The following is a 15,818-nucleotide window of genomic DNA, read 5'->3' as shown; positions in this document are numbered from 1 at the left end:
CTGTCAAAAAAACCTTCAAAGGCCCGAGTTTTTCTATAATATATTTTATTTTACACATTAATTGAGGATATGCAACAAAGTCCCGAGTCCCACGCTGGACAAGTCCTAACGCGCACTTAGCCAGCATCGTAGATTCATGACCTATTCCCTCTACCATATGGGAGGAGATTCTGCCCAGCAGTGGGACAGACGACAGTTACAGTAAATCTTATTTTATTCTAGATGCTTTGATAGTTTGGAATCTTTAAATACTTCCGTAGCTGAATTCAATCATTTATAGCCCCATAAAGATAAATAATAAAACAAAATTATTATAACCTTGTTAATTGTGACGTAAGTTTTAATCGATGATCTCGCATCCTGTGATTAATTTAATTCTACAGTAATCATACATGCCAATTGGATGAGTATAAAATTAATATTCAAGTAATAAAATCATAAACATTTTAATCTTCTGAAGATTTTTGCATTGAGATATCAAACTAAGTTTCAATGAATTCATTCTTTTTATAAAACACTAGAGGACGTTCGTGACTTTGCTCGCATGATTAGGTTCCTCGTGATCTTCTAAGTAGCTCTTGTATGGTATTCATTGTTTAACAAATTACATATTTCATGTGACAAAATGTACGATTTTAACGCAGAACTATTAAAACTACTCCATATTTTGATCAAGCAGATGAGTTACAGCATTCACACCATAGACTTTTTTAAATTTTCTTTGTTACCTTCATTCATATTTACACAAAAGATCCTGGCATTCTACAATATTTATTTTTAGATTAAAGAAATACTAAAATAATGAATTGCAAGATATCCGCGTGTACTTATAATTCAATTAAAATTCTTAACCATGTAATGTGTTTGAAACCAGCTATTCATTTATTAATTCTTGGAAAATATGTAAAGAAATAACTATTTTACGTTCCTTTAATTAATGGTAACGTTATCATTACCTTGCAAATGCATTTACATTGTAAAATACCTTGGAGCCGTAAAGATGACACTCAAGCTTCAGTAAATACGTAGCTAATAAACGCTATAGCACAGATTGTGTGCCTTTTATGCAGAAAATACTGTCAACTTTTAAATAAAACATGTTTTTCTCAATGATTTTAAATAATATTCAAAGTTATACTCAAAGCTAAGTGGTTTTAAGATTTTGCTAGAAATGAGAATACCTTGTTCGAAGTTCCGGGTTATTATTAAATATGTTTTGCTAAAATAACGAATAATTTATTGCCAAAAAATAGTCCAAATATCGTAAAAGTGTAACAATTTTTATGACTTTAATCCTTTACTTCTACTTTTGTAGTTTTGATCTATAATACCTTAAATGTCAACGATGTGCCGATGTTCCAAAATCGGCGATTTAGGTTCCATTATTTTTAATAAAAGGTAGGTAATTTGAGTGTGTAGAAAAATGAAATAAATGTTATTCATTTGGGAAGTACACAATAATTCTGAGTACTTTCAGTACTAGATCAAAATAATCATGACACATAGTAAGTATGAAAATAAACAAGTACTAAATAACGAATAAACAAGCAACATTCAAAATAATCTTTACTACGTATCTATTACCGTACTGTTTTGACATCAATAGAATTAAAGTAAATGATTCCGAGTTCAAACATGGACACATTTGCTCCTTTTTATGTTTTTACATGAGTAAAGTCACGCAGGCTGGCCAGTTCTTAAATATAGCAGTTATTTTATTACTAATTGCACACAACGCCTTATAAAAAAGTATTTAATTTGCAGAATTGTGCTTAGCTTAATAATAAACGTACGGCTAACTATAATAATATAGTCAGGCGTCGAAGCAAATCCATTACTGCCTTTCATTCCAATTCTTCAAGATGTAAATACTAAGGTTTCACTTTTTTTGACTAAGGCGTTTTAAACTTCAAAAAACCATTTTTACATAAACAGCTGAAACTTACGTCTATTTTGCTGCTACCATTATTAAGGAATCAGTGCACGATTTACCTCAGTGCCTAAAAGGTGACCGTTTTTGTAAGTAGTTCCAATGTGTATTGCTATGAGTATATTATTTCGGCGCGAAACATGAATTAATGTACGATTAGACGACTTAGCCCATACCTTTTTAAATTGATTTACATTTAGCGTATTCGTTGCAATATAATCTGGTATAGACATTTCTATAGCCCTAAATTTAATTTCAATTTTAATCCTAGGCTGTGAAAAAAGCAACTCAGATAAATAAATTTATTCTATGTTTCTTATCGACTATTTGAGAGTTTTCTAAACACCTAACCAAATTATTTCTTGCTTTAAGTTGAATGTTTTTATGGGATAATTTCAGGTTAAATTAAGGTATTATCGGTGGTCTTTTACGAATATTTATGGAACTTCGTACTAAACTTTGCATTGAATAACTGAAATTCTACTACGGATTCCGAAGTGATGCACGGACTAAGTGAGATTTTAGAGAATTGAATAGGTGGAGTAATCTTTTGAAAAGAAAACAAAATCTTAGACTTATGAATTATTTTATTAGTTCTATGAAATTAATAGTCTTAGTCTAAGTTATTATATAGAATCAATCAATACAGCTATATCGATTGATTCTATAGCATAACTTAAACTAAAAATATTTTAGCTGACATATATATGTTTTTAAATAACCATCAATAATGAAAAATACAAAACTGATAAAAATCCCACAGTAAAACGATAGATATGTATACCTTAACTTTTTTGTAGTCCTTGTCGTAAACATATTAGAATACAATAGATCGTGTATGTAAACGATAAAGATGATACATTTTTAGCAAAAATAATTGTTAAGTAGTGAAAATTAATAAGCAGAAATGAAAAGTGTAATTAAGTAAAGTGAATTCCTCGAATTAAACAAAATGCTAAGATGCGATGCGACAATATGAGATTGCTTAATAATATGAGATTACTGAAAAATATAGGAAGACTTAACTTATTTATTGCTCTTATAATTTATTAATTTCATGCTTAAACCTAACTCGCAAAATAATATGAAGAAATACATTTACAACGCCTAGTTTTGTTATTTCGCATGAGGTCGACGAGGCTGTAAATGTGACTAGCTATATATATTTCAAGATGCATTCCTATATCAGTTAGAAATAAAACGAAACATCAAAATATAAACTACCGTTTAAATAAATAACACTGTAAATGGCACATTAAAGTCGTTTTTTAATGCATATTTGTATTTTGGTGATCCTTATTGACGCCGTAATAGTAAAAGTAGGTATTTTAACACCTACATAAAGGCGGGGGACTAGATTTTGTATGTCAACTAAGTCAACCAAGTCAACAATCTAGATTTAAATGGAATAAGGTCTTGTGAACGCAGTGGGCACTATATTGTTGCATTTTAATCATTTTTGTTTTATGCAAATCGATGTGTGAAGTGAATCTTCAAACATTCCATAAGAAAATTACGACTCTCTTGCAAGTCGGTCGTCTCGAAACCGCACGGGAACGCAAGTTAGTGACTCGAATTATATTTTTTAATATAAAAACATAAAGTGCAAAGTGAATGATTAATATCGTCGCAGTCAAATCTGAACTATTTATTAATTTGTAACCTATGTTAATCTTGAACTGACCTCGTCACACCTTGATATAAGGATTCTGATCCACTTTTGGTATGTATTAACAAAATTTATTATACATTTAAATGCTAATTAAATGTCAATGAAGAATTAGATGATATGGACAATATAAATCTATTTTCTGAGCGGGCTCTTAACCTATGACACATTTTTGATCTAGTTTCAGATCTATAAGAAAATTCGTGGAGTGAACAGTCTAACAAGTCGAGGAGCTAAATACATCGTCTGTATTGAAAAAATATCATCAAATATGTCGAAAGCGCTGAAATTTGTAAGTACTTTCTTAACATTAGTTACAACTTAATTACTAAACAGAGAGAGTTTTGCACTTTGAACATTACTAAACGTTAAACGTAGTCCAATTAGAGGAATATTTAATTAATAAAGTAGCATTACCGAAGTCTTTTAGGTATTGTCCTCGATTTAGAACAAGGTGACAATACAAGTTTGGAATGTTGTTACTCGAGAAACTCAAAACATTGTTGAACTTATGGTCATTTGCCGGTCATATATGATTTAATCTGCACTTTTTTTTTTGCTTTAAATATACCCTTGCGTCTAACATATTTTTGAAATGAATATTAATGTGTATGTGTTTATAAGACGATTCAAGAGTTGCAATTCTGTGTTTTCAGATACTGGCATTATCATTGTGGGCAGCGATTCAATGTTCGCCTTATGATGATGGGAAGTACAGGCCTAGAGAGTACAATGATTATGATGATGGCAAATATTATAGACCATTAGACGAGGGCAAGTACGTGCCCAGCGATGAGGGGAAATACACTTATATATATCAACAAGGTTTATATCCTGAAGATGACGGAGACTACAGATATGTACATCAAGACAGCAAGTACGTGCATCAAGTAGGCCCTGAGGGAGGATTTGGAGGCAATGGAGGTTTTGGTGGAAACGGAGGGTTCGGCGGTAATGGTGGATTTGGCGGTAAAGGAGGTTTTGGACCAAACGGACCCCCTGGCCCTGGTGGCCCCCGTGGACCTCCCGGCCCTCCCGGCCCTCCTGGACCTCCTGGCCCCGGTGGACCCAGCCCACCCCACAAACCGAACAAAATCGACTACAGCAAAAAGAACTACGCTAACAGATATCCCTACATACATAAAGTGATCAAGTCTCTGGTTGACCGATACGTGTCTACTGACAACATCAACTTCGAGTCCGAAGGAAGCTCCAACCACTACAGAAAGGTTTACGCTGACAAGGAAATTGCTGTCAAATGCAAATATTTGGAACCTTCATCTAATCGTTCGGAGTTTGTCACACAGTAAGTAAAACAATAGACTAATAGCTTAACACCGCGGTTTCACTTGAATCATGTTTTTTTTTATTTAAATTAGTAAGTTTTAACTATCTCTATGCGAAATTTATAGAAAATCAGTTAAGGTTTAAGCGTGAAGCTGAACAGACAGACTAACTTTTCGCATTCATAACATAGTATCGACTATTAGGTATCTACTCCGCACTTCTTAGAAATATAAAGACGCATATGTAGCTTTTTCTCGGTATCAAGCTAAATAAGTTCTAGCAAACATAATCGATTAGGGCAATAAAAGGAGAACTTATTTCATTCTAAAGGGCAACCATAAAAAGGCACCTGGTTAAAACAGTGCAGAATCGGTGCTTAGTCATTGGTCTATTCGATTTGCAGTGATAGCCTCCTACGATATAATATTATTATAATAACTGTCTTTATTAATAGTCATTCTTACCTATTATGGTATTCACGGTTGACGTAGCGGTATTAAATATCGTGCCCTTTACCTACATTGATAGGTTATTGGAAATTTAATATTGTGCACTGAGGTTAAGTTCAATTGTTGATTAAATCAGATTTAAGTGTTCATTATGCGTAAACATGTCATTTGTTTTTACGGGATAAACTAGTTATGCAAAGTTTGCTACTGGTGTTTTTAATGAAGTTACTAAAATTAGCAGAAACAGTACCAGTTTGAGGAGTATTATACATATATTTTATATTATAAGGCCGGTATTCAACAGCGAACAATGCAATTGCTGTGATATGTCATTCGATGATACGATGATACATTCTCTTTATAAGTTAGTCAGTTATATTTGTTCTAAGCGCTGTCACGATTAGAAATTTCTAGTCACTCTATGTATAATTTGCTTTAAATGTATCATTACATAATACTAATATTATTATATAAGTCGCGGTCATTATATCTGTTATTTACGTCCTTAGCTAAATATAATTAAGCTCCAGTTTCATATTACAGACGTTTTTCGCAAAGTTTTAATATCAATAAATTATATTATTGTTAATTTTAGTGATCGTTAAAGACATTTTGACGTTGCAAAAGTTGTTAATTTGCATCTGGTCGTGAACTTGTGTGGGTAATTAAAATTACTGGTGAATCGTGATACCCGGAACCATGGCTAAGAATTTTAATGGAGGTTCTCGAAGGATATAATCTTAATTTAGATGCAAACTTCCTGTAGTCTTATTATTTCCGAAAGTTTTGCTATTGAATTAACAGATTCAGAAAAGTAAGACTTAATCGATGATTAAATATGTTTTTTAATATAATTCTAACAATCTGTGTAAATTTCAGGTACCCCCCAACGCACCAGCTGCCTGAGGGCGAGAAGTTTGGGTCTTACTACAGTTTTAGAGGCACCAAGACCCTCAATACTGTGGCCAACTCACTTACGAATAAGATCAAGTTAGAATACGAAGTATTTGTAAGAGTCGTTGACACAACTTCCGAATGAAAACCTTTGTTTTGAACTAGACGCCTATGTTAATTATAAAAGTGATATTTATATTATGTAATTCGGCAATATTGTTATTTACTTTAAACTAATATAAGCTTTATGAAATATACACTTTTTGTTTTATTGTAAACCTGTAAATACCGTTACCAATGACGTATTAGAAAGGAATGCTTGTTAATTAAATTTTGCCTAGATTTTGATTGATTACTCAATTATACTGACTGTGGGGAATCTTTATCAGAATTTTAACTTTAGAAACTTGAATCTACTTCTACAAAAATACTCTACTAGCTCCTTGATATAAATAGTTTTAGCTTTGGCTATTACTGACGACACACGCATACTTTGGCTCAAAATCCTGCTTTCTACGACAGTTTTACAAGAATTAATTTACAAAGTAAAATAGGCAGTAGAAGTCAAAAGAAAGGAGCATGCAAAAGGAATAGTCTAAATTAAATATCTACATTTGAGGGTATTTTTGATTAAGTATATCGATTGTGGTAAACTCAAATCTGTCTGATTCAATCTTTCCAACCACTTCACGTTCAGAATAATTTTCTCATTCAAAACTGCGTGTGTAATTAAAATAACAGGCTTAATACAATAGTTATTTTTTATTTATTTTGTATACTTTTGCTTTACTACTTGCGTTTCTTGACACCTCTATTAAATTTTTACATCCTTTTTCGTTTCATAAGATTAATTATAAATTATTAATTGGTGGCGCCACGCCGTTGACAGGTATAATAAAAAAAAGAATACCTATTTATTATTTTGTGCCCCGTAAAATACCTATCTATTGTCATGCTTATGGTAGCAGAACATTTTCTTCGAACTAAAATTGTATACGGAAACTGCTGTTGAAAAGTCAATAATTGGAACGTAAAAAATAATAACAGAAAGTCCCTGTGGACATTATGAGGTAAATCAACATATTAGTTTAATTACCGCATAAGTCATTTTTTTTGCCGGTTTTGACTATGATTCCATTTCATCATTTAATTGAACTACGTGTCAAAATCTATCAAAATACCAACTTTAGGGTAAGGAACGCCGCTAATTAGACCCGTCCAATGAAAACAGTACGTGAGTTCGTTTAACTGCGCTCAGTGTTTCGTCTCTCCTGAAAAGTTCCTAACAATATACTAGGGTAGATAAAGTGTGTATTTTTTAGTGTATTGTTCTTTTCGGAATTAAAACAAGAATAAATAGAATACTGTTTACGAATCGATGTTACTACAAAATCTGTTGAAATAAAACTATTACAAACCATACTATCAAAACAACATTAAGAACGTTAATTGGAGTTTAAATAATTATTCCAAAAAGTACATTTTATGCTTACTTCGAAATAATGTTGACCTCAAGGTATAAAAAGGAGTAAAGTAGGGTTTTAGTTTTAATTAGCATTTTGATGCAAATATGCTATAGGACGTTTTTCAAAAATAATAAAAGCAAATGTAGCACATATTAATAATAAGTAATATTGACCTTTCATGATAGTGATATATTGAAATCAATTTATGTATAAGGTTTTCTTCTATGTCACTTTGCTTTGACTTTTTAAAGATCATATAAGACACAAATGCATGCAAGAAAAACCCACATCAAGGTAAAAATTTACAAAATAAAGTGCAAGGTTTCACTAATAAATAAAATTGATCTTCAATGTCTCGCTGTATACTGCCACTAAAAAGAAACTAAGGTCCTAACCGCAAAAAGATCGTAATTTAACAACAAAAAGCTTGCATTTTCTTCGAAAATGTGATTCACTTGTTTCAAACAGGATTCGGTTTTTGACCTTCACATATTATTACAAATAACTATGCAATAAATTCCTTGCAAACAAGTTTACACGATAATAATATGCTACAGATACATCTCATTATACAGAAGAGCATCAAGACATTTTGAATACAATATATGAGCTCGCTATTATGCAATGAATAAAAGAATACAGAGATTTGAATACTAATTTTGATTTTTACATATTTATGACGTGTTTGTATACTAGAGGTTATAATAAATAGCTATTAAGTGTCAAAATATCCTGTAAGAAATGTTTTTTGAGGAATTCCAGATATATTTTGGTCTATCATCTAGAACAACGTAATATATAAATTATTCGTGGTATTTTTATAAAGATTACATAATGCTATTCTAAAATGTTACGTAAGTTTTGATACACATTTGAAAAAACAAACCTATCACGTTTGTTTTGGTATTATAACGATTTGTGCTATCTTATTAGACTCCTGCGGTGCTGATCAAGTGAACAAAAATTAATACCTATGTTGGATGACGTATTTGAGGAGAAGTTATGTTTGGAACAAAATCGTATTAAATAATACATATACACTATACACATACATAATTTAATTCCTGTAATACCCAAAGATTTACTTAGATGTGTATGTTATACGTTTCACCATTAACAATGCTAGTCCCAGGCAATAATCGGCGAACCAATTGCCAAACTCCGAAATGAACTAATCTAAATATAGTCGCTGATAATAGTTTAATGGTTGCAGGTACTTAACAAAAAACGTTTACTTTACAATATACAGTACATAGTTAATTAAACTATAATTCTTTATATTTGAAGATATTACAAAGATGTATATTTGGTCAATAATTCCATATAAACAGGTACCTACGTACAGCATATTTTCGGTTATTTCAGGCCATCTTTATCCCCGAAACAAAATAAAGGTATCGTTTGATAGCAAAAATCAATTGTAAATTACATGAATGAAGTGTTGTGAACTTAATTTGTTGTCATTTAAGAACGTTCATATATATAATATCGTATTGTAAGCAATTTATAGCAGTCAAATTATTATACAGTTTTACTGAAATTTTTCATATTCGTCCCTGAGGAGTTCTCCAGGGATCGTTACTAGGTCCATATACAACTTTCTTATTCTAATTTAAGCCCTTCTCCCATTACGATACGCCCGCGCGACTCTAGTCTCGGAGACTAGTCGCCACGAAGTATCTCACATACATTTGTATGGAGACTCTCACATTACGATACTGGTAGTCTCCATACAAATGTATGTGAGATACTTCGTGGCGACTAGTCTCCGAGACTAGAGTCGCGCGGGCGTATCGTAATGGGAGAAGGGCTTTATACGTCGAAGGTCTTCGGGCGGCTTGAACAACTTTGACATTAGGTTTATCGCTACGACTGAAATATACGACAAGAAGAAGAAGATCTGTATGTGGATGACACGAAGATTTATTTGATGCAAATAAGTTCATATGACGAACGAAACTGCCGCCTGCAAGAGGACCTTCACCGATAAGGAGACTAAGTTGAGCATTATAATTACATTTCAATTACATATATTAATTTCAATTACAAATATAAATTACATTTCAATGTTACAAAAAGTGTTAAATAGCCCAAATAATCTACATGGTAGAACTCAGAACCTGAAATCAAATGTAAGAAACGCTCAAAGCCTTCTTACAGTTATAAATTAACAGTGACAATATTTAAGTAGGATTATAGTTGAAGACGTATCGGAGTGCATTAATGAATTACCATTTATACACTCTTTTGCATAATAGTATTTTTTTTTTTGTGGTTAATGTATATTAGAATTTGTTACATTGTTTCTATAAAGGAGACATTTTTTTTAGTTCGGGGTGTGGAGCGCATGTTTATTTGTTCGTTATAATATCTAAAAGACTAGAATAATATTTTAGATCTTATGAATCTAACCGTAATCCTAAGAAATCTAGGTATGAAAGTTAATACAACGAATATCACTTACTTCGGATAACAAATGTCTGCGCACATTACGTTGAAATAGCACTACACAATTAACACAAAATGTACATATATTATGGTCTTGCAGATGATATATTGATTAAAACCCTTGAAAAACTGAAGCAACAATAGTACTTTCACGAAACTTGAATAAAACGGAAATATTTTGATTGGTCAAAGTGACAGATGATTAATAAATGACATTTTGGATCGTGGGGTGGTTTTTATAGAAAAAAGAAGTTACATGATGAAAAGGATTCTTTTAAAAAATCATTAAAATCAAAGTTACAGAATATCTAGTAATAATAAAAGTATTATGACTTCTTTTACTGTAAATAAATATTAGAAAGTATTTTTACTAAAAAAATAACTTTTCGTTTTTTATAGTTTTGCATCAACAACTCGAGCAAAAAAGATTTGAAAGATATGTCAAGATATCGTCTTGGTGGTCAGTTTTATGATTTCCGTTACCACGTAAAAATCTACCAAATTTGAAAATGATAAATTAGTAGTTAAATTAAATTAGTACTTTGTATACTTGTATTCTATGATTAATTTACGCTTCCTCAGTCTGGAACTTAAATCATCTTTCTCTTTGATTGGTTTCAGGTGATAAAAACATTTATAGCTCAAGATATATTCAAGTACAGTTATTATATTTGCAAAATAATGATTGATTTCGTTATGTAAACATTCAATGTTTAAATTACGGATTAACGTTAACGTATGTGTAGATTAGAAACTTGTAGGCTTGGATAGTGTAGACTGTAGGTATATTAAATTAGCACCATTAAATGAATTCTGACTTTGGACCTTTATTTACACAAAAAGTGCAAACGAACAAATTGTTTCGTAAAAGCGACATTAAAATGAGCCAGTAAGTAAAAGGGCAGTTTATTTTTTTCTTTATAGCTTTATAGATTATTAATAAATTAGACAAGAATATGTGTGTTAAATAAAATGTGACTTTTTTGTTCTGAATAAAATATCAGCTAACAGAAAGCTCTACCGTTATTTCTCCACAACTCACACTTCGATGATTGATAGGTTTTAGATAATATCAGTGCATGAGATAAAAGTGTTATCTCATATTTTTATCTTTTATAACGTAGAATCAACCAGAAAAGGCAGTAAAGGAAATACCCAATCGATGACTGTGTGGATGAGGGAACCCTAAATGGCAGGTAAAGGTCAACATACTCACTGATCTCTCGCATATAAACAAATTGGGCTCATTCATGGTTCTTTGCCTTCCTTCATTATACACTAATGGTGATCCAATTTATAGTTGACAATACAAACATTACCTGTTGTTTGTGAACACTCAAGTATGCGTGCAGTGGGTGGAATCTTCTAAGAGTGATCTAAGTATTCTAGTTTTGGGCGCGGTTGGTTGTATAATATATCACTGTGCGGCCCAAATAAGCCATCTTAAATGACGCCTTCACAAATAAAATTTACATTTTTGCAACTTAAACCATTGTATTGTTGCAATAAATACTCCATTTTCGATTTTGATGATCGTATATAAAGAAACGATAGGCGTTTTACATTTATTCTATAGTTAAGCCTCCATAGGAAACCATGAAAACGATAACGGTGAGTAGGACAGAAAGGTTTGTGATATTAATCATAACAATAAAAACTAAAACACTCATTAAAATCCTGTAATTATATAATCAGAAAAATATGAAATATAACAGAAACATAGACTTTTTATAGATCCCGTTCTAACATCTAACATTTCACAATGTTCAGGGATATTTCCACTTTAAAACTATAGGCTAGTAAATATGCCATAGTTAATATTTCAACTTAGTTATACATAGGAGAAGATAGAAAATATATGAGCGCCTATAAACACACTAATAGTAAGTTGCGTCATAGAAAATATTCTCTGTTGATTGCTGATGTAAAGTAATGTATCTAGTGCCTCATATAATATTTACTATTTGTTGTCTAGTGATAGATTGCTAACAAAATGTTAATATAAGTTTTTATTATCAAAACTTGAATTTGTTCTACTTACTGTCGTAATCCTAGAATTTAGCATCCTTGAGATAGAATTTATGGGTTTAATAAAAGTTTCACCATAAGGGGCATGAAGTAAAAATTAAAAAGTATAAGTTGTCGTTATTAAATTTAAGCTTCTGTCTATAACTTCCTCCGCGTGAGAATATTTATGGGGTAAAAGGTATCCATGTTAATTAAAATTATGTTACTTAAAATTTTACTTAAACTATGTACATGTGTGCACAAATGGAATTTTAATGTTAATTTATTTTGTTCAGTAGTTTAACATTAAACATTTTACATGTTTACTTATTTGAGTAACAATTATCCACTTAAACATCCAAACTTTTACAATTATAATATTGGTATAGATGGGAGCTTTAACGCAGGCTATTTCTTATTTCTTTTTTTTTCAGTTCATAGCTTTAGCTTTGACCGCAGTCAACTTCTGCCAAGCTGACGATGACGGCCAGTACCGTCCCGAACATTACTCCGATGTACGGAGCCGACAAGCGAACAACGCTTATTACAGGAGCCTAGCGGAGAGGAACGGCAAATATGGCTCTATTTACAACGCCTACCGCCCGTTCTACTATCAGGCGCTTAATAGAGAACTTTTGTCCCCGCTACAAGTCAGCTACGGTGACAGGTAATCTTCTATTCTTATATCTAAACCATATCTTTGTCCTAAAAAGCTATTTAAGTTTTACCAAAAGGCAATCCAGTACTAAGAATCTGCCTTATGTCACAAGAACTTGACTTAGTACAGCACGTTTCTCGCACCTTTGGCTACTGTCTTCATTTAATACCTTTAAAAACAGGCATAATTTTTGAATGTTTGTTTTCATAAACGATTCTAAAAATGGTTGTCAACGTTTTTTTCAAAGGGACATTGCGTTGTTCACTTTACACTTATCGTTATCTTATCTTATAAAAGAACAGTAGGTACCTAACAGTCTTACTATCAAAATAGCAATAAAATGTAGAACACATAATGTCAAGTGCTCTACCCATGCGAATTGTAAAAGTCAGTAGAAGGAAGAGCGATTACTACATACGCTCAGTATTAGGCTAATTTGCTATTGCTTAATATGGTTTTTAGGACTTATACAATTTGTTTTGGGTAATCTCGAGTATTAAATGACAAGTTTAACTAAACGTGGGAGTACAAAGTGTTTTTGTAAGCAGGATAAATTAAGTTGAAAAAGTAAACATTGAACAGATGTATTTTGTGCGGTTAAATGTATTGGAAAATTACAGCAATTAGCATTCAAACCTTTTCCTTTAAAGGCTGTACCTACATCCAGTGTGAGCTCATGTTATGAGATGCTCCATGCTCCATATCCGCATTGCTAGCAGTTCACACCCAACGTGATGAATGACATTGGCTGACAGTTCAAGGACATTCCACATAAAATATGAATTATAACGAACGAGTGGGCTCCTCCACGGTGCCTTACAGAAATAAGCTGATTATTGTTATTTATGTCTGGTTAATCCATTTTGAGTAACAATCTCATTTAGAATACCAAGGTTCTTATACGAAATTATTAAGTAAACGTTTAAAGCAACGTCGACCTTTAAAAGCGCTAAAGAAATACCTTAATTCAATCTTGTTTTCTTTGTTTCAGTTTCGATCAAGCGACTTTCCCTACGCCTGTGACTTACAGTTCGACTCCAGTTGTCCCAGTGTCAACTTTCCGTCCAATTGTATATTCAACACCTAAGCCTTTTGCTAAGTCAGTGTACTCCACGTCTAGGCCAGTATATTCTACTCCTAAGCCCGTGTACTCTACTCCTAGACCCTACTCCGTTTCTCAGTCTCCCTCTGCTATCTATCTCAAATCAGTGACAGACAGCGCTGCTAACATAGTCCGAGATGACAGAACTTACGATGAAAACAACTACCATTTCGCATATGAAACTGACAATGGAATTGCTGCCGAGGAATCTGGAGTGGTTGATACTTCAGTGAACGGAGTAGGTGGTGGCACCAAGGTCAGGGGCTTCTACGAATACATTGGCGACGATGGTCACAAGTACAGGGTGGATTACGTCGCAGACGAAAATGGCTACAGAGCCAGCGGAGCTCACTTGCCCAAAGCTCCCTAAACGAATTAGCCATATATAAATTATATTCGACTTGTAAAATATTTCGAATTCCGAAATAAAAAAGTATTTGTGCATCCTTTTATTTTATTTCGCTCGACAGCTGGGATATTTTAAGTTTTATATCCTTACCTGCAATTTTATGGGCCTGTAGGCGGCGCTACATCCTTTTCCTTACGAAGCGAACTCATCTCTCAGTTTATTGGCCAATCGTGGTGAAATAATTTATCAAATAACAGTATTGCACATGTTTGAATAAATATTTTAAGGATGAAAGTAGTCGTGGAATCCAGTTTCTGTTCGATACAAAATATTAAAAACATGCAATCGATTTAAAATATAATATATTATTCATAACCCAAATTAAAATCGCCTGCCGTCAAGTTTTTTTAGGTGTGACTCAGAATGTAAAGCATAGACTTACATATATTACATTATCTACCTTTATCTTCACATGATAATGAGGATGGTAATATAATTTAGCTCAGGAAAACTACGTGTTTCTGCTTGTCGATGTCTGAAAGTTTCACTTTGTCAAATGTTGGTGACATGATGTTATCATCTTGCGATGTGTTTTTTAAAAACCAATCCTACTACAAAACAGGATAAGTAAATTAAATTAAAATATTATTAAACATGAATCCCATTATCACAACGACATGACGAATATGATTACCTGTCAGTCTGTATAATCAAAAATATAAAAGTAAGACGAGTTCAATCAGTGAACTTGTCGTTTTTTTCTAAAGATGATCTCTGTAAAAAATCTGAAAAAAATGTCTAAAGCAACTGTAAAGCTATGATTAAATGGTACACAGACACTAAAAGATTAATGTCTAAATGTCTAATGAGAATACAAAAACACAAACGATATTAGACAGATGCTTAATCTCAGAATTGTAATATAATTTATTACAATAGGTTCAAGTTACAAAGGTTCGACAACGCTTTGGAATGTTAGATTTAAATAATGTTGTAATAGCCATCAATATGAAGTGTCAATGAACAGTCAAATATGTTATTTATCAATGTTTTTTTTTATAATATTCGTCCTTAATCTAGCCATTGTGGTTGTTTAATAGTAACTGAAGGAAATCAAACAAAGGGCTCACCGCATACTCTTTATTAACTGCAACTTATCTTCACAACAAATATCCTAATTTATAAGTACATTAAATTAAAGCTTCGTTTTCAAAAATATTTTTTGTGTACATAAGAATTTCTCTAAGCGTTAATAGACCAATAATGCCTAATTGTAAATTATACGTTATTTTAACATAATAATAACTCACGCTACGAAATATATAAAACATATTCCGGTTACATAAATTAAGTTTTTGGCGCGCTCGTAAAATCAAGTATTAGATAAGTACAATATGACAATGTAATAAAAAGGTGATCGATTGAACGTCACTTCAATACAACGAATTATCTATATGTGTTGTAATGATTGCTTTTGAATTTGAATAGCCTACCGATTGTGATACTTTTGAACCTTCAATCTTGCTGGTGTAATGCAATTTTAACAAATGTGTAAGTAA

General features: G+C 32.1%; 2 protein-coding genes across 4 annotated transcripts; both read left to right on the top strand.

The window, feature by feature from the left end:
• The first annotated feature begins 3,338 nt into the window (after positions 1–3,338).
• LOC142973360 (uncharacterized) lies at positions 3,339–6,484 on the top strand. Of its 3 annotated transcripts, none has more exons than XM_076115011.1 (4): positions 3,339–3,653; positions 3,781–3,891; positions 4,256–4,905; positions 6,215–6,484. In XM_076115011.1, exons 2-4 carry the CDS (start codon positions 3,871–3,873, stop codon positions 6,372–6,374), a joined length of 831 nt encoding a protein of 276 aa, XP_075971126.1. In that variant the 5' UTR covers positions 3,339–3,653; positions 3,781–3,870; the 3' UTR covers positions 6,375–6,484. The 3 variants fall into 3 exon arrangements, with proteins under 3 accessions (XP_075971126.1, XP_075971127.1, XP_075971128.1); XM_076115012.1 differs by having other exon boundaries at positions 3,346–3,492; XM_076115013.1 differs by having other exon boundaries at positions 3,348–3,492; positions 3,787–3,891.
• A 5,175-nt stretch (positions 6,485–11,659) lies between these two features.
• Positions 11,660–14,354, top strand: LOC142972970 (uncharacterized). Its single transcript, XM_076114436.1, has 3 exons — positions 11,660–11,754; positions 12,585–12,817; positions 13,800–14,354. The coding sequence occupies exons 1-3, from the start codon at positions 11,740–11,742 to the stop codon at positions 14,278–14,280; spliced, it is 729 nt and encodes a 242-aa protein (XP_075970551.1). The 5' UTR covers positions 11,660–11,739; the 3' UTR covers positions 14,281–14,354.
• The last annotated feature ends 1,464 nt before the right edge of the window (positions 14,355–15,818 follow it).

Source organism: Anticarsia gemmatalis, chromosome 5 (assembly GCF_050436995.1).
Source record: "Anticarsia gemmatalis isolate Benzon Research Colony breed Stoneville strain chromosome 5, ilAntGemm2 primary, whole genome shotgun sequence".
Lineage (NCBI taxonomy): Eukaryota > Metazoa > Arthropoda > Insecta > Lepidoptera > Erebidae > Anticarsia > Anticarsia gemmatalis.
Note: the sequence above shows the minus strand (reverse complement) of the source record. Positions and strands in the feature narration are given on the sequence as shown.